The sequence below is a fragment of the Sinocyclocheilus grahami genome, unplaced genomic scaffold, assembly GCF_001515645.1.
Source record: "Sinocyclocheilus grahami isolate Dianchi unplaced genomic scaffold, SAMN03320097.WGS_v1.1 scaffold356.1, whole genome shotgun sequence".
Classification (NCBI taxonomy): Eukaryota; Metazoa; Chordata; class Actinopteri; order Cypriniformes; family Cyprinidae; genus Sinocyclocheilus; species Sinocyclocheilus grahami.
In genome coordinates, this window is record NW_015505535.1 from 1,478,068 (window position 1) to 1,500,511 (window position 22,444).

At 36.5% G+C, this 22,444-nt stretch overlaps 1 protein-coding gene across 4 annotated transcripts; it reads right to left on the reverse strand.

The window, feature by feature from the left end:
* Positions 1-1,313: 1,313 nt before the first annotated feature.
* Positions 1,314-20,561, reverse strand: bbx (BBX high mobility group box domain containing). Of its 4 annotated transcripts, none has more exons than XM_016229731.1 (14): positions 20,308-20,561; positions 19,698-19,899; positions 19,046-19,113; positions 12,472-12,552; positions 12,232-12,306; positions 12,040-12,117; positions 10,807-10,881; positions 7,311-8,178; positions 6,844-6,982; positions 4,168-4,316; positions 3,900-3,989; positions 3,327-3,521; positions 2,278-2,473; positions 1,314-2,199 (listed from the first exon to the last, which is right to left on the reverse strand). In XM_016229731.1, the coding sequence occupies exons 1-14, from the start codon at positions 20,512-20,514 to the stop codon at positions 2,118-2,120; spliced, it is 2,505 nt and encodes an 834-aa protein (XP_016085217.1). In that variant the 5' UTR covers positions 20,515-20,561; the 3' UTR covers positions 1,314-2,117. The 4 variants fall into 4 exon arrangements, with proteins under 4 accessions (XP_016085217.1, XP_016085218.1, XP_016085216.1 ...); XM_016229732.1 differs by having other exon boundaries at positions 2,278-2,470; positions 10,807-10,884; XM_016229730.1 differs by having other exon boundaries at positions 10,807-10,884.
* Positions 20,562-22,444: the final 1,883 nt, after the last annotated feature.

The following is a 22,444-nucleotide window of genomic DNA, read 5'->3' on the forward strand; positions in this document are numbered from 1 at the left end:
CTGACTCACAAGTGCCTAAAACACAGGATGTGCACGTCGCAGGAGAACATGCTATATTGACTCCCACAATTCAAGGAGTCTGTGTGTGTGTGTGTGTGTGTGTCTGTGAGAGAACACATTTCTCTTCTACATCAATCCCTGTTTTCTTTTCCTCTAACTCTCTCTCACTATGTGCTTGGAGGAATGGACAGAATCAGTAAAACTTTTGAGCTGGAATGGCGTCTACAGCCTCAGGCACAGGAAAAAAAAACGAGGGCTGAGTATCTCAGTGATGATACAAAAGCTAACTTGAGACTAAAACAAAAACAAAACTTGCTATTATAACAAAAGTCAACGACAACTAAAAGCATTGTCTACGGTAGCTAAAAATTAGTGCAGTGTCTATTATTAAACTATATCAGAGGAGTAGCACTCTTTTGGATTAGCCAGCAAGATGCTACACACTGCAGTAAGGTCAAGTACTGACATAAAACGCATTTTTTCGTTCAAGTATCATCATACTGCTCTGATAATGAACTCATTGATAGCTGTACATGTCAGAGAAGAGCGCAGAGCTAAAAGTGACGGGGTGTCACGATATAAAAAGGTTCGACTGGCTTTCCATCGGGTGATTCAGTTAGTCAGAAACACTCGTAGGCAGGGTCTAAAATTTACTCATTTCAACTGCCAACAGTTAATGAATAAAAAAAAAAAACGCAGACCAAAAATATTAATTTCAGATTATTTCACATTACAAAAAAATTTATATGAAATGTTATTTTTTTAGAATATACATTACCGTTCAAAAGTGGTCAGTAATTCTTTTTTGAAAGAAATTAATACTTTTATTCAGCAAAGATTCATTAAACTGATCAAAAGTGACAGTAACATTTATGATGTTACAAAACATTCCTATTCCAAATAAATGCTTTTCTTTTAAACTTTCTACTCAAAGAAACCTGAAAAATTATCAAGATTTCCACAAAACTATTAAGCAGCAAAACGGTTCTCATCATTGATAATAAGAAATATTTCTTAAGCACCAAATCAGCATATTAGAATGATTTCTGAAGGATCTTGATACTGAAAACTGGAGTAATGATGCTGAAAATTCAGCTTTGCCATCACAGGAATAAATTACATTTTAAAATAGAAAATAAATATTTAAAATTGTAATAATATTTCATAATATTACTGTTTTTACTGTATTTCTGATTAAATAAATACAACACTGGTGATCATAAGAGACTTCTTTCAAAAACATTATTACAGATCCCAGTCTTTTGAACGGTAATGTAAATTAATATAATAAAATATTCAATGCTTTGCAAGTGCTAATTTTGGACCCTGCTCAACGACCGCAGCGCAGCTTGCGCAAACATCCGGCTTGCCCCCGACACATCGCTGCTGTCTGTGAGTGGAAAACAAGTGGTTTATCTCTGAACAACTGTCATCTACAGAGGCACCGAGACACATTGAGGGTCATTGCTTGAAAGAAAGAGGCATCTAGGTATCGACTGTGCATTATGAAGGTGAAGGTGGTGCTTCTGTGCAGAGAACAAATCTGAACAGGTTTGTGAGGTATGAGGTTAAGCAGTCTGAAAACACTAATTCTCTCTCTCTTCATAAGAATCAGAGCAAGAAAGGGGTGCAGGAAGCCACAAAACATTCCTCTGACTGAGAGAAGGTGTATGCTGCTGTGTGAAAAAGACGTTTGTGCAATGAAGCAGACCAGGAACAGAAACGTAAAGATAGAGAAAGACCGAGAGGGAGCACTTGCTTCAAATGCACTTTTTGTAGGCAAAACTTGACCTTAAATAGTAGCCATTTCTTGCAGATTGTAAAGTCTGACAACTGGTCCGGAGTCACCAGAGGAAACAGGCGTAGGGACCAGAATTGGCTCCCCCAGGGCCCTGAGGGGGTGAGAGGGAGGGAGGATGGGGTTGGGTGTAAGGTGAAAGCTTCTGGGATAAAACATCTTCATCCGGCTCAGAGCTTCCCTCATCCCTTTCCAGTCTCTCTCACTCTCGTTCGCTCTTTCCCCCCGGCATCTGAGGCCGAGGGTCAAGATTAAGGCCCCAGCATGTCCATACATAAGCCCAGTCCGGACTAAACCCGTCCCGGGCCAGGCTGAGGCCTCACTGGTCCGCACAGGAAATCAGCACAGGAGCCATGTCCTTCACTTGACCTTCAGTGGGGATGCCCACAGCACGCTGGGCTCTGGAACAAACACACAGGTGGTTATTATCAACAGACACACACCATCTCAGCCATGAGACTGCAGGGTTTCCCTTCTACCTGTGCACATTCTCCATGGCTGCAACCTCAGCCAGAGCAGCCAAGCTGAAGAAAGCCGGGAGGCTGCCGGGCACATCCGTCAAGTCCGCTTCCGCTGATCTGGGGTCATTGTAGCAGACCCCCCTATTGCATAATGTCTCTTGAGTGAATGGCTTTTCATCCTGATTCTTGGTCTGATCCTTGGATTTGTCTTCTGCTGTAATAGAGAGTAATAAAATAATTTTAGACTTTTCAACAATGTTTTTATTGGCAGGACAGCAGAGATGAACAATCTTAATGTTTCTAAAGGATGCACACTCACATGATATAAAAAATCCAGTCATATCACTGGCTAAAAAAATATGCATTTTATTCTACATGAGAAAGATCCACCATGTTGAGATGACAGCTTAATGTGGTTTATTTTATCTTAGTACCTGTTTGTTGGTGGCCACTGGCCACTTTTTGGTTGCGGTATAAAGGTGAGAAATATCTGTGAATAGCGCATTTCAACAGTAGCAAGTGGCATCAGTGGCTAACTTTATTTTTACCTGATGCATCTGTGAATTCAATATATATCTATATCTATATCTATATATATATCTATATATATATATATATATATAAATTTATTAGAAATGTATATATATATATTTTTTCTTTTCATATTATATTGTTTTTTTTAAAAATATTATATATATACTGTATATATATATATATATATATATATATATATATATATATATATATATAAAATTTAATAGAAATGTATATTCAGCAAGGATGCATAACTACAAAAAACTGATTTCAAACAAAAAAATGTAATAAAAAAAACATTTAAACTTTTTTTAACATTTAAAATAAATTACTGTATTTTTGATCAAATAAATGCAGCCTCAGTGAGCAAAAGACGCTTTAAAAACAAAAGCGTTAAAACATCCTAACTTTTGAACAGCAATGTACATTGAAAAACAAAAGTAGAACATGGGTGTAGAGCGTTTCTGCAAGAAATTATAAGTGTAGAAATCATAAATAAGATGTTGTAACAGGACAATGTGGGTTCAGCTCACCCACTGCAGGTGACACTCGGCCATCAGCCGTGCGCACCAAGTGTGTGATTTTACTCTTCCTGGCCTTCCTCTTCTGACTGCCCACAGGCGTATCCAGAACCTTCTGGGGTTCAGGAGAGGGAGACACACACGGACTGCCCGACTTCACCACTGGACTTGATTCTGTACCCACAGTTGGGTCAGTTGGGACAACGTCTAAAGGAACAGAGTGGGGACATGTGAAATATGTCAAAAATGAGACCTGGAAGTCCTAATGCAGATGACTGACAATGAATGATGCTTTAGGATGTTATATTGCATTTAACTTGTGCCACTTGTACTACACCACACCAGGTTGCATCAAAAGTATTTACATAACTGTGACACGTGTGCCCCTTTAAGATAACCAGACTATACAGTGACCTAGATATGACAGCGTTCCCTGCTATGCGGCAGGAAACATTGAGGCACTGGGCTAAACCACAGATAAACAACAACCAACACCATGCAAGCACAGTTTCCAGCACTCGTTCACACAGTCTTGCCATCTGAACACAGAATGAAGCTGATATCTAATGGCTGTGGGGGTGTCACCTTTGTCTGCGGCACTGGATTTCTCCTTCCTGTGTTTGTACTTGTTCACTATCTTGTGGAATAAGGTCTTTTTCTGAGATGAAGATGAACCTAATTTCAAAAGCAATAAAACAAGAACAAAAAAATACAACACAGCATGCTATGTTAGGTGGAAGTTATGTCATTCTGAACATGAGATGACTACTTCCTAAAAAAGTAAGCAAATGAGGAAATGAGTGTGGGGGCCAGGAGGATGTGATGTCAGTTTCCATGCATGTAGTGAACTCACCCTTGCAGGGTTTGGTCGGTTCAGGAGGGCTGGACATACTGTTTTTTTTCTTCTTGGTTACCGCCACGCTCTTTTTGTCAAAAGTCAGGGGGCTGTACTGCGGTAAGCTGTTGAACTTTTTCTCGAACTCCTCTTCAAGCTTTCCTAGCCTGTGAGTTTTATACACAGTAAAACATTAGCCATCTGTGCAAAGTCTGCTCATCTGGATTTAACATCTGCTAGATAAACTGACTTTAATATTGCACAAAGAAACACGATGGAATGTTCTTCAAAAATTTTACTCTGCAATTTTAGTCTGAAACTATGATCATGGGATGGCAAAAATGAGTATGATACATGCTTGAAATGTACAAAACTCTTTGGACTCCTTAATTATCAAGCTAACCTAATGCACAGAAACTGAGAAATGTTTTGTCTTTTTAGACCATTAACACTCTCCAATTAACCTAATAAGAAAAGGCAAACCCAAAAGTTAGCCTCAACGTGAAATATACTGATTCAGCTAATATTAATTACATTATCAATCAATAATCTAAGGTGGCCGAGAATTGCAAAACAAATCACAATTCTGAAAATTGTTTTAATCGCAAATTACAAACGCAAATGCAATTCTAAAAAACAAAATAATTCAGAAAACACAACAATTTCGAAAACATTATAACAAGTCAGAAAACACAATGACAATGAAATGAGATAAACAGCTCTCTGCTTGCAGCGCGTCAGTTACGCTCGTCAGGAAAGTAAGTGAAATACACACACAAACACATTTTTTTATCAAATAATACGTCATTAATAGCAGTTCACTTCTGTGATTTGGTACGATTGCGTTCATATCAGCAGCGAACCGTATCCCAGACCACCCTTTTTAAGCGGACTCGGGTACGGTTCGCGGGTGAGCCTCCGAGTTCAGAAGACAGCATTCATCATCCAAACGAACCGAACTCTGACATCAATCGAACCCGGGTGTGCACCAAAAGTGCTAGTGTGAAAGCACCCTTAACGCTGTTTTATATAACTCAATTCCAGTTTAATTGTCCTAATAAAAAGACTGTTCAACTCTTAATATTTTGTATTAATATTCTCCCCTTTAAATTCTCTCTGCCCCACAAAAATCCCAATTTAACACACCTCTGCCTGTTTTTTTTTTTGCATTCTCATTTGGTCAAATAGCAAAAGAAAATTGCCACGATCTAGTGTTTTCACGACTTTAAAAGAAAAAAAAAAAATTGAGAGAGACTGAATGGCAGTCAGAAGAGAGAACTGTCAAATTTACCATCACTCCCATAGACACTGTTTTAGAAACACCCACCCATTACCATTAACTAGTTTTTTGTAATCTGATTCAATAATATAAGTATTGTAAATGTACATGCATATTTTTTTCCATAGTAAGGGCAATTCATACAATACATTTAAACTGTGTTACTTTAAGACCATCTCCGATCTTTCTACCGCTAGTCTGCTGTTCTTCCTGTATAGGCTACCTTGATTGACAGATGTCTCGTCCAGTCAGCGGTGAGTAATCTATTCTCACACCAATGGCGCTGTCTCAAACTATACCTACCTCTTCTGGTTTGTCAGATTTGTCGTTGTGTTTTCTGACTTGTTATAATGTTTTCGGAATTGTTGTTTTGTTTTTTTAGATTTGCATTTGCATTTGCGTTTGTAATTTGTTATTTTGTTTTCAGAATTGTGATTTGTTTTGCACTTCTCGGCCACTATAATAATCAATGTTGAATCAGACTGCAACTAATCACTTAAATCACTAAAAATCTAAAATTATAAAGTCGACAACAAATTTGTAATTTATTTCATACTAAGCATAGTTCAAATGTACTTACTGACATATCGCTCGAGACTTACTGCTATAAAAATTGTAATTAAACTTTATTTGGAGTACTAGTGCACAATGCATATTTCTTAATATTAAACCTAAAATGTTTTTTAATGGGGTTTGTATGATCTCTGAATAATATCAGTTTTTAAATGCAAGATATTTAAAGTGTACCTGAAGCATACTTGCAATAGTTCCACTTTAGCACAATCAAATATACTTCAGTATATCTTTAGGTGGACTTCAGCACTACTTTCCCAATTAAAGTGAAGTACACAATTAGTTTAGCAGAATTTAAGTATACCAGTTTAGTTTACCAAAAGTCCAATTGCAGGGTATTTTTATTAAACACATAAATATGTAAAGGTATTTCTAGTATACTTGGCATGAAATAAATGTATTTCAAATACATTTTAGTATATTTATTTTTCACTAGGGTGTTTAAGCTGTTCTGTTACTTTTTAATAATAGAACATTTTAGTTTGTTTTGATAATCTTAAAATCTATTTAAATTGCACTTTTAATTAAATATCAAATACATATGTAATTTACATTTAAAACCCCATGTATAACATACATTCATTATTATATTTAGGTGTTTTTATAGCCTTAAATTTGCTTGCTGTTTGAAGGAGCACTGAGCAAGATGTGATTTTGTTTGTTGTTTCCCCCCCCCCCAAAAATGCAGAAAATAAAATGTGCCGTTTTTTTATAGACCTGATTGATCGAGAGGAAAAAATATTCCATTATAAAAAAAGTTGTTAGTTGCAGCCCAAATAAAATAAACTCGATCACTGTTTCCCTGCAGATTCAGTGATGTGAAAGGAGGAATTACAGCTCACCCTGGGGTGGTTTCCTCTTTAGACTTGGACTTCTTGAGCTTTTTTGGGTTGCTGGTAGCAGCTTGAGAAAATCCCCAGCTCTCATCATTCCAGCTGCCCTCATGATCGGACACACTTCCTCGCATGGACCCTCTTTTCCCTACAACACAGACCAGAAAACCAAACAGCACTTTTTCATTTACTGTATCACCTGATTTTAGTGTATATGTGAATTACTTGAGATAAAGGCCAATTTGGTCATATTAAGATAAAATGTTAATGATATTCAGTATAATATGATATAAAAATAAACATCATGATGTTGAAATTGTACTTCGGCCTACATAAATGGGAAAGTATGTTTTTCTATGATACTATTTGCTCCACATGATCAGTTTGAACTAATGTGTAATGAGTTTCAAATCCAGTCACACAGCACCTATGACAAGATAAACAAACAGGAAAGGAACCTGTGGGATGTGCGTTACCTCTGTCTACATTTGCTCTCAGTGATGTAAGCATCCCTTCGGACACCAGAGTCTTATAAAGCGCTCCTTTACAGCTTCGTTCTGACTTCCTGGACCCACAGGCCTCTGGCTTAACATCTTGCTCTCTATCTTCCTGTCTGGTTTGAGGTGGTTTGGTGTCTGTGTCTTTCTCCTCCAGTTCTGTAGAATGAGGAGGAGAGCAGTGTGGTGACGTGTCCTCCACGCCAAAAGGGGGCTCCACCTTCATGTCTGGCTCATTCTCACATTCATCTTTAGGGGTCAGAGGAGCTTCCTCAGTTTTCATCTCTACGTCCTGCGGTTTATTGGTCTCTTCCTCCCCTTCTTCCTCTTCCTCCGCGTCATCGTCTTTTAACTTCAACTGTTTTTTCGATTTAGGTTTTGTTTTCTTCTTCACCGCTGGAGATTGGTCCGTTGTGGGGCTGCTCTCACTCCCTGAGGGACGAGCTTTCTTCCTGGGTGTTTCTTCCGAGCCCCAAGCACCTTTTGCTACTGCTTCGATGGTGAACATCACGCTGTCCAGGTCCGACTCGGGCGAATGGCGCTTCTTTGCCTTTTTGGGCAATGCAGGATTTTCATCCGAGTCTTTATTTTCTTTCTTCTTTTTCTTCTTCTTCAGCGTCTTACACGGGCTGAGATCAGATGGGGTGGTGTCAGTAGGGGAGGACGAGGTGGATCCGGAGGTAGAGGATGATGATGATGATGATGTGGTGACAGGAAGTTCAGGAGTGTCTTCGTGTTCTGTGGTGACTCTGCTACTTGAGCTGTGCTGAGCACAGAGTGAGGAGGAACCACCAGAGGGCTGGGAGGATCGAGCTTCCATCTTTTCAGCCTCAGAGGCCAAACACATCTATGTACACACACACAAGCACATCAGGTTATGGGAAAAATTATATATAAGCTGCCTGGTTGAATATATAAGTCAACACGAGACTATGTTCGCAACCCATTTTAATTCAATACTGTGACATATTGCTAAGTGAAACCGGATAAAAAAAGTAGGCCCTTGGATTTTATCCATTAGTAAATGTTTGAACGATGAAATTTTTGAAGTTTCTATACTTTCACAAATGCAATTCTTAATTAGCATCTTTATCTTGTTTCAATTTAAAACATCTATACATCCTTAAAAATGTGAATCTGTTGCATATGATTTTTAAACTAATTTTCAGCACATATATTTAAAAATGTGTTTTGTGCGTTGGTCTTAGAGCCATTGGCTATAGATATATGCAGCAACCCAAATATTAAAGGTGTTATGGCCGGTCAGCAGGAGCATAAAATACTTTTGTACTATGCTGACGATATTTTACTTATCTCTAGTAATCCACAAATAACAGTACCCACAATGTGCTCTTTAATTGATGACTTTTCTCAAATCCCAGGATATAAAATGAATTGGAGTAAATCAGAAGTAATGCCTCTGTTTAAAAACCATAATATGTTAGAAGTGCAATGGCCATTTAAATGGGTCTCATCTGGGTTAGTTTATCTGGGAATCAAACTTGTACCTGGATTAGAAAAAATTATGCAGGTTAACTTTCAACCAGTTATTCAAGAGATCCAAAATTTGCTACAGAATTGGAGAAAACTTACAATGTCTATTTTGGGTCGAATTAATCTTGTTAAAATGATAATTGCTCCCAAAATTAATTATTTGTCATATATGCTCCCCCTTGCATTACCACTATCACTTCTGAAGAAGTACAATAAGAATGCAGAATACTTTATTTGGCAAGGGAAGATACCCCCTTTTAATCATACCAAATTGTATTCTGCTAAAATTTCGGGTGGGCTCTCTCAGTGGACTAAAATCAGTATGGCTCCTAATGTAGCCCCTACGTGGGTGCATATTGAAAAGGAACTGTTGGCCCCTTTTTCCAACAGAGGCTTTCTTGACACAGCTCACCTGACCAGTACCTGACCAGAATCCTGTTTTTAGATTTGTTAAAGAAAGTTGGAAATTGAATCACCAAAACTTGTTTACTTGATATTGGTACTATGGTTCATATGTTGTATGAATGTGATAAGGTTAAAGAACTGTGGGAATTTTTTTTTACATTTTGTTAACATTTTCAGCCTAACACTACACAAGAACCCTGCTCTCTGTATGTTGGGTATTTACCAGAAGACGCATGCCTCTCCCGGCAACAAAGGCAATGGTGCCGTCTAGCTATGGTGTCTGGATGTAGAGTCATTCAGAGACATTGGAAATCTTTTACGCCCTCTTCATTTGATGAATGGCTAGAACTCATGTCCAATATTGCTAGCTATGAACGTGTGATATTTAGAGTCTTAGGACGCCTTGATCTGAAAATATCAAAATATGGGGTTCTTTTCTTGCATTGCTTGAGAAAATGGTATAAAGAGATAAGCATAATGTCAAATATGCTCTGTCTCCTTAAGAGTGTATGTAAAGTCTAAGATGTCTCGGTGTGTCTAAACCCTAAATATGTATATATTCTATTTATTTGTTACTGTCATTCTTAAGTGTTATATTAAGTCAGTTTTGTTCCTGTCAATTGTTTAAATCAAGTTTGGATTTATTGTGCTTAAAAGCAAAATTAAAAAATAAAAAATAAAAATGTGTTTTGTTCATTTGGTAAAGATAAAATACAGATAAAATAATTGCATTAGGATTTTTCAGCAAATAATTGTTAGTGGATTGTTTTGAAACAGAAAAAAATAATAATTTTAATAAATTCTAAATAATTTTAATTTAATTAATTAATTAATTGTATTTATTAAACTTTAATGATTATATATATATATATATATATATATAAGGTAGAAATATACATATTGATAAATCTGTTATTTTATGTTTTATATACAAGTTGTTTTGAGTTATCTTAGAACATTTTGATAAAAATAGTAGTTGCTAGTGTGCCTTCAGGTCTAAATCAAAAATTCTAATATCTTATTTAAAATGTATTGCATAAGATATTAAAAAAATGTTCAGCAAATACTTCTTGAATACAAATGCTCATTTGGTAAATTGTTCACTTGATTTAACATAAAAAGTAAAATTAAATAAAAAAAAATATTATTCATAATATTATTTTATATATAAGCATAAATGTTAAATACATGTTATCTTATTTTCTAAAGCAAAGTTGTTTAAAGAGTTTAGGTTACATTTAGATTTTTACACTTTTCATGTACTGATGAATTGCTCACAATTAGACCAGGAACATGTAATAAGAAAGTAAAAGGGTCCGTTTTAATTTCATGTTGATTTTAAGATATATAAATACCCACCAGGTGGCAGCCAACGCTTCAGAACTCTCCTAGGATTTATTACATAACATTGCTTGCCATTGTTCATGCCAACCGGTCAACACCAGCCACTGCCTCACTGAGCTTTAATTCTGCATTATAACATCAAATACTGTAAGCATAAAATTCATCCTCCTGTCTTGCATCTTTGTGTAACCCGGGGCAGTGATTGTGCTGTATATGTGGGTTGGTGATGTACCTCAGCGAGCTGGAAAAGAGCCGACTGGCCGCACTGCCTCCCCTCAGACGCTGACTGAGACCTACTGGAGGAGATCTGCTACAGAGACACACAAAACACACATATCAAGAGCAATAAACAGAGGAATAGGAAATTATTCGTTAGGAAATTCACCCACAGAGAGGAATACATTTCTGATTTAAATCACAATGTTGTGATGGTGAGTGGTGCTCGCACATGCAAAACTCACTGCCAAAACTCACATACCATTTAGTTGCTAGGATTTTAAAGTCTATGGGATTTTTTTTTTTAATCTGCGGGATTAAAAAATATATAAAACTGAGAATTAATGATTTGTTCAAACCCTACTTACAAGCAATAGTAATAGTGATGCTTGCCTTAGTAAACACGACTAATAAGAACTAATAAGTCTAATGTTTTTATAATATTACATGGCTGCAGGTCACTGTCTAATTAGACAGTGAATTAGCTTTTGATTTTTATTTTCTGTTTTAATTATAAATGTAGTTTTTTATTTTATTTGTAATATTTGAATATTTTTTTTTAAATATTTCTATATTTATTTTTTATTCTACATTTATTTGAATATTTCTATATTTCATTTATTAAAGTTTTAGTAATGTTAGTACCTCACCTTAAACTTGTTTCAGTTAGTTGCCAAAGCAACATTTCTCTAGTATTTTAAGTTAAAGTTTTTTTTTAGCTTTCTTTTAATTACGGAAAACAATTTTTAATAGTTTTAGTTTAGGTTAACAGTAAAAAACTGCCTAATACAATCAGTCTAGCGTCACATGCTGTCCCGTTTTGTGCCACAATTTAAGAACAGAAAGTGCAAACTGCTCAAATGAAAAGTTAATAGTTAGCAGATGGCCTTTAGAGCTAATGACACTGAAGAAAAATGACAAAAACAAAAGCAATGACTGGAAGTTCAGGAGTATCAAAATGGCTGCCTGGATGGAGGAAGTTGCTGTTCTAGCAGGTAACACACCAGCAAAAGAAGAAGTGGGACATTTTATTGACACTTTTTGAGTTACTGAAGGTTTCTGCTGTGGTCACTGACTGCAAAATATATATACAATCAATGTGAACACTGCATAATGCATTTAAGAATAATTCCTTCCTAGCATAGCATGACTGTATCTGCACTATATGAGCGAGGTAAGGTGGGACGAAAAACATTCGGAGTGGGATGGACAGGGGGGCAATGGAGTCTCTAGGAGAGTTTATCTGTACCTCAGCCAGCTGAAACAAGGGTGATTTCACACAACTCTTGGGCAGGTCTGGTGAACTTGGCTGAGATGGTCCAGAGGCCTAAAAAGGACATTAAAATGAACCGAATGAGTGCTCAGTTTTAAATTCGAAAGATACTGGAAATCTTCCACATTAATGTAGCACTTCTTTCACTTGAGTGTCCAAAACCCTCACCTCTACATGTGTGAGAGAGCTTGTGTCCTCAGCGTTCTTACTTCCCCCAGCTGGCTGCACCGGACTGGAAGAAATCTGAGGGGAAAGAATAAAAACACGAGTTACAACAAAATGCATTTAGATCATTAAGCAAGTCATTTGGACGCACACAGCCAACCACCCATATCCGAGACGTCTCACTGCTAAGGAAGGTTTTAAGGGTCTTTTATTAAGGACTGACAAGTCTTCAGGTGGTCTCACCTCAGCCAGCTGGAAAAGGGCTGATTTCCCAGTGTGCTTAGCAACATCTGTGCATCCTGTCTGGGAAGAGCTGGAGGAAATCTAAAACGAAAGGATAAAAAAAAAAATGAAATCAGTAAAGCAGAAAAAAGCCATAAAAGAAAACTACCTCGAATCAACATTTACAACTCAACACCTCCCTCTGTTGACAGTTTGATGGAAAAGTCACCGGTAGAGTCAATAAAATAAAAAAAATACCCATCAATTATGCTGTCTAACCAGGAAGTGACAGACAACGAGACAGTTTGAGGTGTCTACGCTGGAAACCACTGCACATTACCTCAGAAACTAGACATCGGCATTAGTAAAAAAGCTGAATAATTATAGTCTACTTTGTATTCACTGAAGTCAATTGATACAGGTTATTTTAGAAATAAGTAATTTAAATAAATTATTCTGAGTTGCAGACAATTATAATTTTTTACAATGCTACATATGGTTACATAATGTACAATATATATATTTTAGGCCCAAAACCAGAAACATTATGAACTGGCTTTGATATAATGGTTAAAGGTTATTTAAAGGCAGAATATGTACTTTTTTTGATTAAAATATCCCAAAACCACTAGAAAAGTGTTATATATTTTGCTGACTTGTGTACTTACATTATCCCAAATGTTTTGAAGAATGTTTAAATCCAGAGAAATAAGCAATTTTAACTAGTGTAACATAGTGTCATTGGCTATGTTTCCATCACCCTATTTTAATGCACATTGTGAAGTATCGCATGAGAAACGAGTGATGGAAACGCCCAATTTCAAATAAAAATCCCTTAATTTGCAAAAACGTTTTTACGCTCGCTTGAGGTGGTTTTTGACTTGTGCGAAAAAGGGTTGATGCGTATAATGGGAGATGGAAATGCATTTTGCAAATAAATTCCTCCAAGGGCATCAAAAAAGTCATGTGACTTTGCGCTATGGGACGGCAAAACCTGACTAGCGGACCGATCTCATTCCACACAATCCACAGCATCACGAGCAAAGTCTGTCATCAAAGTATTTCTGTATAATTGCCTCCCAGAAATGTCTTACACGACTGCGTTCCCAAACAGCAGCATCCACCTCCGAAAGCAATGCATGTTTATTCATTGTGTTTCGTCTGCTCGCTCTGAGGCGCAAGTAATTTATTATATATGAAAATGATTATATTCTCCTACTTTTCTTAGTGATTTATAGTGACAGTTTATCAGGGAGTGACGATTTTGTTCTCTTTGACTTGTTGGATGGAAACCATGCTTGTTCGCAAATGTTTTATGCGATATTCCAGTTTTGCACACAAGTTAAATTTGCAACTTTGGATGGAAACCCGGCTATTGTGTCGCCTGCCAATGACGTCATAACCCCTCGATTTTTCCGGTTTTATTTTGTTGAAAACATGGAAACCCCAAAGACACTTTAATATGTTATGCATTTTATTAGACAGGTGACGAATGCACAGAGCAGCATTATAACTGAACTTTCAAAACACTCAAATGTATCTAGTATAAAACAGCGCTGTTTTACCCCACATACGCATAACCAGAAGAAGTGCTCGACTGTGGCATAATAAAAGCTCTGCTGCTATCGAGCCGTGTATCGTGCTCCTCCTTCATTAGCAATCACTCCAGCAGCCTCGTTTCGCTTCCACGACTTTTAGCCCCACCCTACTACAGTGACCTTGACAAGTCTTTAATACATTAGCTCATCAATTAACATGATTTCTGCCTGAGTCCCGTCGGATTGCATCGGCTGTGGGGATGAAGATGACAACTTCCATGATTCCACACTCAGTCCCGGCGTCATATATATATATATATAGTTAAAAAGAAGAACATTTGTTTTAAACAATTTTGTTTAAATGTCACTTTTGATCAATTTAATGTGTCTTTGCTGAAAAAAGTATTAATTTCTTGCAAAAAACACGTTATCCATAAAAATAGGACTGCCTTGCATTGGGCACAAGAAATATCACATACATTCACACACAATATTACTGCATTATTTTAAGCAAACTGGAAAAATGAATTAACTGGTTTAGCTAAATAGCACAAAAAACTAGAAACAAGAAGACTATTGACATGAAGCAACTTCAACATGGTGTTACTTTTAATTTATCATTGACTTGTAGTGCACTAATGCCATGCACAGTTGCTTTGGATCAACCTGTGTGTGAAATTTAGTTTGACATCACAGAGAGTCAGAAGACTATTCCTGGTTAAACATTACAGACAGTCAACAGGTAAAGAATTCAGCCCTGTCCCCTCAAACAAGACCAAACAGATGATGTAATGTGATTTGTCCGCAAAACAACGAGGCGCTGCCTTTTGTTTTGTATAAACCTCCCGTGGCCCTCTTCAGTGACAAATGCACTGCGCCGAAGGCAATTAGGATCACTTAGTGGCAGGAAAATGGAATTTACAGAGGATTAACAGGAGTGAGAGTCTGATTCACACACACAAACAGCTCAGATCCCTGATTCACACACACACACTTTGGCCTAGCGTCTTCAACGTCTCATAAAGCTCTACAATTTATGAAGTCTATGCACCTCCTAATGGCACACAAACCCAGTTTGGGGCCCAAAACAGTCATCCCAGTCTGTTTAGTCACAGCCCGCTGCGGCTGCCGTATCCGTGGAGATGGGCCTGTCACAGTTTATTTACGTGAGCACTGATCATGTGCTCATTATATCAGAGGTCTGCCGTGAGTAAAGAATGATGCAGATTTGTCTCAATCACATCAAGATACGAGGACATGAATCTAGACTAATAGCTGTTATTCCCATCTAGAGCCTTCTTTGTGTTCTTGGTTTAAAAACTCATTTAACTTGACTGTGGTTATATTGACGTATGTGTTTCTACAGCAAAATCTGCATATGAATATATGCAATTACACTTTAACCCATTCTAAATGTTATTATTTTGATTTATTTGTGTTTTCCAAGGCTGTTTTGATCTGCATACGAGCTTCTAGCATATGAACTACAATAATTTTTTTCCAGAAATTAATTGTGGCTGCACTGCTATTAAATTTATTTTAAATTATTTTAAAGGGGTCATCGGATGCCCATTTTCCACAAGTTGATATGATACTTTAGGGTCTTAATGAAAAGTCTATAACATACTTTGGTTAAAATTTCTCAATGGAAGTGTTTACACAACTGTTGTTGTTGTTTTAACAACACCCTTTTTATCTAGTCAAAATCAGCTGTTTTCAGCAAGCCGTTTTAGTCCATGTTCCTTTAAATGCTAATGAGCGCTGCTGACACCGCCCCTCTCTTACGTGGGGTGACGAGCCGTTCTCATGATACTGTTTACTTTAGCCGCGGAACTTGCTAACTAGCATGTTATTAGGAAAGGCGATTTGCAAAGATTCATAAAAGAACCTTATACTCACTTCTGTAGGTGAGGCTGGATCACGAACGATTCGCACAAACATAAGACCCATTTAGGTAGATCGGGGGCACATTCCCTTCAAAAACAAAGGTAATCCACTGCGTCTTCAGCGGCTCAGATGTCAGGAGTAAATTACGACTGCTATGTTCACTATTACATCCAACAACAAAACACCTCAATAGCTTAGGAGACATTCTTGTCTACATTTGCTCCGGCGGTAAAACAATGGCGGACTGATGACAGCTCACTCAGGGTGGGTCTAAGGTAAAATGTCAATCAACAATCGTGGGAGGGCCTGGGTCTGTGTGACGTCACACAGACAGGCATCTGAGAATGGCTTGATATGAGAAAGGGGAAATGATTTAACGAGATTAAAAAAAAACACTGGGTGGGTCGTTGTGTACACACACTGCCAACAGACATTTCAGTTCAAACAACTTGTAAAAAAGCATGTCACATCTGATGACCCCTTTAACTAGCCAATATTTTACCAAGACAATAATTATTTTCATACTGTGGCTTATAGTAAAATTCTATACAGTTTTGTCTAATCAAATAAAAAATAAAATATTAAAAAATACAAATAAATAATTTTAAAATGAATATTCCTTTTGAGAATTCCTAAAGATCACATTTAGGTGTTTTTATATCATTATATCATGTTTTTATATCAGTTTTTAAAGATTAACTTTTAGTAAGTATTAGATTACAACACAGGTAATCTAAATGGAAAAATAAGAGAAATAAGCATTCCAAATTAAAGGGTTAGTTCACCCAAAAATGAAAAGAGAAGAAAAGATAAAGTCATTTTTCTGTTTTCTTTGCGCACAGAAAGTATTCTCGTAGCTTCATAACATTATGGTTGAACCACTGATGTCACATGGACTATTTTAACAATGTCCTTACTACCTTTCTGGGCCTTGACTGTGTCAGATGCGTTGCTGTCTATGCAGGGTCAGAAAACTCTCAGATTTAAACAAAAATATCTTAATTTGTGTTCTGAAGATACGACTGCTATGTTCACTATTACATCCAACAACAAAACACCTCAATAGCTTAGGAGACATTCTTGTCTACATTTGCTCCGGCGGTAAAACAATGGCGGACTGATGACAGCTCACTCAGGGTGGGTCTAAGGTAAAATGTCAATCAACAATCGTGGGAGGGCCTGGGTCTGTGTGACGTCACACAGACAGGCATCTGAGAATGGCTTGATATGAGAAAGGGGAAATGATTTAACGAGATTAAAAAAAAACACTGGGTGGGTCGTTGTGTACACACACTGCCAACAGACATTTCAGTTCAAACAACTTGTAAAAAAGCATGTCACATCTGATGACCCCTTTAACTAGCCAATATTTTACCAAGACAATAATTATTTTCATACTGTGGCTTATAGTAAAATTCTATACAGTTTTGTCTAATCAAATAAAAAATAAAATATTAAAAAATACAAATAAATAATTTTAAAATGAATATTCCTTTTGAGAATTGCTAAAGATCACATTTAGGTGTTTTTATATCATTATATCATGTTTTTATATCAGTTTTTAAAGATTAACTTTTAGTAAGTATTAGATTACAACACAGGTAATCTAAATGGAAAAATAAGAGAAATAAGCATTCCAAATTAAAGGGTTAGTTCACCCAAAAATGAAAAGAGAAGAAAAGATAAAGTCATTTTTCTGTTTTCTTTGCGCACAGAAAGTATTCTCGTAGCTTCATAACATTATGGTTGAACCACTGATGTCACATGGACTATTTTAACAATGTCCTTACTACCTTTCTGGGCCTTGACTGTGTCAGATGCGTTGCTGTCTATGCAGGGTCAGAAAACTCTCAGATTTAAACAAAAATATCTTAATTTGTGTTCTGAAGATGAACGAAGGTCTTACAGGTTTGGAACGACATGAGGGTGAGTAATTAATAGGGCTGTGCGATATGGACAAAAAAAACCTCTCGCAATTTCTTTGATAAATTTTGCAATTTCAATTTTAATCACGATTTTGACGCACACAGACATGCTTTACAGTCATAAATGCATTCAGTGTGAATTTGAAACATATTTCCAAAAGAAAACCAATTAGAGCTTTATCAAAAAGCTGTAACATGTCTCTAGAACAGACATAAGGCAAAATAATCACTAAGTAAAGGTGTAACAAAATGTCTCTAGAATAGACATATGGCAGAAAAAAAAAATCCTGTGTCCAGAGATTTTTTTTGCCATGCATTGGTCATAGAGCTCTTTGTGGCGTTGCCTCAGGTGTTGAACTAGATTTGTTGCGCCAAGTTCACACGTACTCCGTCTGCAGTGCGTATACAGCCTATGTGTATGCGGTGCAGAAGCAGCACGGACTCATTTTACTTTCACACAGGACACGTTTGCAGTCCGCTCCTGATCCGCGGCTGTTTACCACAAACACAACATAGACTTTAATTATATGCATTTATGGTGTAATTACTAAATTTCCGTGCCAATCCATGTTATTTTTTACCGTGAATAATGCGCTGTCACTTTCAACGCATGCAGCACAGCAGAAATAGACTCCGTGCGGAAACGATCGCAGCATGACTGCTGCAGACGCACCGCTCCTGGAGCGCACTGCCGAAATGCAATCGCGTGCAGTGTGAACGCTCTGATCCGTTAACATGGGCGCGGAAAAAATACGCACCACAGACGGAGTGTGTGAACCTGGCGTTACGTTTGTATGGCTGCCCGGTCTGTTCTGTTCTTGTGCTCCATTTAGGCGCGCTGCATTCTGATTGTTTCGGATAGCGGGGGCGCAGAAAATCGTGCTATAAAGCGATTTAGAAATCGTGCACACTCAAATTGCAATTTTATGACGATTTCGATTAATCGCACCGCCCTAGTAATTGATGACAGAATTTTCATTTTTGGCCGAACTAACCCTTTAACTATCCAAAATCATTAAATATACATCCAAAATCAATCAATACAAATGATTTAACACAATCTCTACTACTGTCCAATAATCAGTATGATACAGCGCATTCCTAACATTAATAAAAATATGGCAATACATCACACAGTCCTTAAGTTTGCTATTCAAAAAGGGGTCTTGGCTGTCTTGATTTGATCAAAGGTTGCACTTAGCCTAATAAGGTTTTTTCATAAGTATTAAAATGATGTTACTGTACCTCTCTGGTGGTCAGTGCGTGCTCCCCTGCTAAAAGCAGCATGCTTAAGCCACCCATCTTATTGGGATCTATAAACACAGCAGAGGAAATAGATGTAAATAAATGCTGAACTATACAGTTAAACAACCACTGACTTAAAGACATAGTGTGGTGAAGGAATATGAACACTACCGTTCAATAGTTTTTAATTATTTTGTAAGAAATTTATATTTTTATTTAGCATAGATGCATAAAATTGATTAAAAGTGAGAGTAAATGCATTTATAATGTTAAAACTGATCTATTTTTGAAAAATTGTGTTCTTTTAGATTTTCTATTTATCAAGGAATTCTATAAAATAAAAAAAATCCACAAACCAAACCAAATCAGAATGTATTCTGAAGGATCATATGACTGTGAAGACTGGACTAATGGCTGCTGAAAATTCAGCTTTGCCATTACAGGAATAAATTACATTTTAAAATATATAAAAATAGAAACAGTTATTTTAAATTGTAATAATATTTCCCAATAGTTTTACTCTATTTTTGATCAAATAAATACAAACTTGGTGAGCATAAGAGACTTCTTTCATAAACGCAATCTTACCAAACCCAAACTTTAGAACAGTAGTGTATGTGTGGACACATTTAAGTGTTTGTTTTGTTCCTACCAGCCATGGCGAAGTTGAGCTGGGGTGTGCTGTCAGTTTTGGGCTGTTTTTTGGCAACTGAAGATTCCTTGCTAGGGTTGGTTGGAAGAGACCAGACTTTCTTGCGGGAGTTACTCACAGAGTGAGAAGGACTCTTTACTGGCTTGTTGGTGGCAGGACACCATTTGTAACCAGGATTAGCCTTCATGAACGCATCCTTATACTGTATAAAACAGAACATAATCAAATAAAATTATGTGAGTATAAGAGAGCATAAGTCTAAGTGGATGTCCATGACATGGGAATCCCACAAGGCTCAATTCTTGCACCGCTCTTGTTTAGCCTGTATATGCTCCCACTAAGTCAAAGAATGAGAAAGAACCAAATTGCCTATCACAGCTATACAGATGATACCCAGGTTTCCTTGCCTAATAGATTCAAGTCAGCTGTTGACATTTTCCTTCACCTTTGTAACTACTGATTTTCAATTTTTAAAAGTTTTTTCCTGCTGTTTTTCATGGGTTTAAAACTATGCCAAGTTAATTTTATGTTTGCTATCACATTTAATCACTATGACCACAAAAAAAAATGGTTACTGTGTATAGTCTGCCTCCCTTAGACTGATTTTTACCTCCTTTGCCATGTCTGTGTATTTCTGTTTTTCTTTGGGGTCTAGTACGGCCCACCAGTCCGCCAGGATCTTAGTGGCTCCCCGGTTGTCTAGTCGCGGATGCTCCTGCCGGACCAGTGAACGGTGTCGTTTGCAGAACAGCAGAAAGGCGTTCATGGGCCGGCGAGCCCGTTGTTCAGAGGAGTATTCCTCACTGTCATCTTCCATTCCGCCACACACTCCCTCCTTTGCTCCACTCTCTGCACATAACACCGGCTCCTGAGGAGAGAAGTGAGGAAAAAGTGGAAAGAGACATACAGAAACCTGGTGAATTTCAGTAGCAGTGGACAAAGCTAAACTAAGATTAAAACCAAAGCCTATTCACATTTTTGCTGCAATATTTTACCACAGTACAATATTAAAATGAAACAATATGGATGAAATTATGAAATTTTAACTATAAGGAAACTATAGAGGTAGTTAAATTTTTGTCCTTCCTCTGTAAAATAATTGACCAAAATGCAAGACATTCGCGTCTGCCACATGATTCCATACCCATAATTCAGAGTAGGGCTGGACGATATGGCCAAAATTTATATCACAATATATTTCTTAATTTCAGTCGATACGATATAATTCCGATATCGATATGAACACTATTAAAAAAGCCTCATAAAAACGGCCACAACAGATGTCTGTACCTACAAACTTATGAAAAATTAATTTGCCAATTCTATGAAACCTACTCCTATAAAACTATATAATATTTTAGGAAAAAATGGCGCAAATAAATAAATGTTCACCTTTTATTGGTATTTAGCCTTCATACAAACAAGAAATGTGAAATCACTGTCAAATAAATATCAGACTCTCCTTATTAATATTAATATTTTTTACTTCAAACTATAGGCTAACATACCAGTCAAAAGTTTTTGAACAGTAAGATTTTTAATGTCTTTTAAAGAATTATCTTCTGCTCACCAAAGCCTGCATTTATTTGATCCTAAATACAGCAAAAACGGTAACATTTTGAAATATTTTTACTATTTAAAATAACAAATAATTTATTCCTGTGATTTCAAAGCAGAGCTTTAGCATCATTACTCCAGTCACATGGCGGAAATGGAAGGTCTATTTCAATAGTTTTTATTTTAGCCCATCTAAAATAATACTACTGAACCACGATATGATACATGCTATTGGTATTTTTATATTGATTATTCTAATACTAAAAAAATGTTTGGGACAAATATCTGTCTATACAGCCGTCAATATATATTTCCATCCAAAAGTTTGGGGGTCATTAAGATTTTTATACAAATTCATTGCTTTATTCATCAAAGCAGCATTAAATTGATCAAAAGTGACAGTAAAGGCATTTCTAATATGTTACAAAACATTTCTATTTCAAATAATTTAATTTTATTTATAAAATACATTTTTTAAAAATCACGGTTTCCACAAAAAGCCGTGCAACCATTTTCAGAATTGCCATTAATAAGACATTTTTCTTGAGCACCAAATCAGCATATTAAAATCATTTCTGAAGGATCATGTGACACTGAACACTGGAAATCATTCAACAATGATGCTAAAAATTCAGCTTTGCCATCCCAGGAATAAATCATATTTAAAACATATTAAAATAGAACACATTTTTTACTTGTACTAACATTTCAAACGTTACCATTTTACTGTATTTTGATCAAATAAATGCAGCTTTGGTGAGAACTTTGGACCCCAAAATTTTTAACTGTATTGTAAATAACTGGAAAATGCATTTTAAATCTACTAAAAACTAATGTGTCAATGTTTAGAAGTACACCAGCATATGACATATGACAGCAGTTGACCTCAAAGCTAATACACATGAACTGAAACTGAATTTAAATCTCATGTCGTCTGTAGTCTTCAGGTCTTTGAAGAGCACCTGCTGTAATTAATGCATTAATTATTCACCCACATGACATGTTGTTCCAAACCCATAAGACCTTTGTTCATCTTCGGAACAACAAATTAAGAAAGGTAGTAGGACATTGTTAAAATAGTCCATGTGACATCAGTGGTTCAACCGTAATTTTATGAAGCTACTAGATTACTTTTTGCATGCAAAAAAAAACTAACAAAAATGAAGCATTTATTCAACAATTTCTTCTCT

Bases quoted from the DNA above. Each gene is read 5' to 3' on its own strand.
- bbx (XM_016229730.1), bottom strand. From the start codon at position 20,514: ATGGAAGATGACAGTGAGGAATACTCCTCTGAACAACGGGCTCGCCGG. The intron at 12,307-12,471 runs GTGAGACCACCT...CTTTCCCCTCAG, and splicing joins CCCTTTTCCAGCTGGCTGAG to ATTTCTTCCAGTCCGGTGCA. The intron at 3,990-4,167 runs GTGAGTTCACTA...TTTTGAAATTAG, and splicing joins ACCGACCAAACCCTGCAAGG to GTTCATCTTCATCTCAGAAA.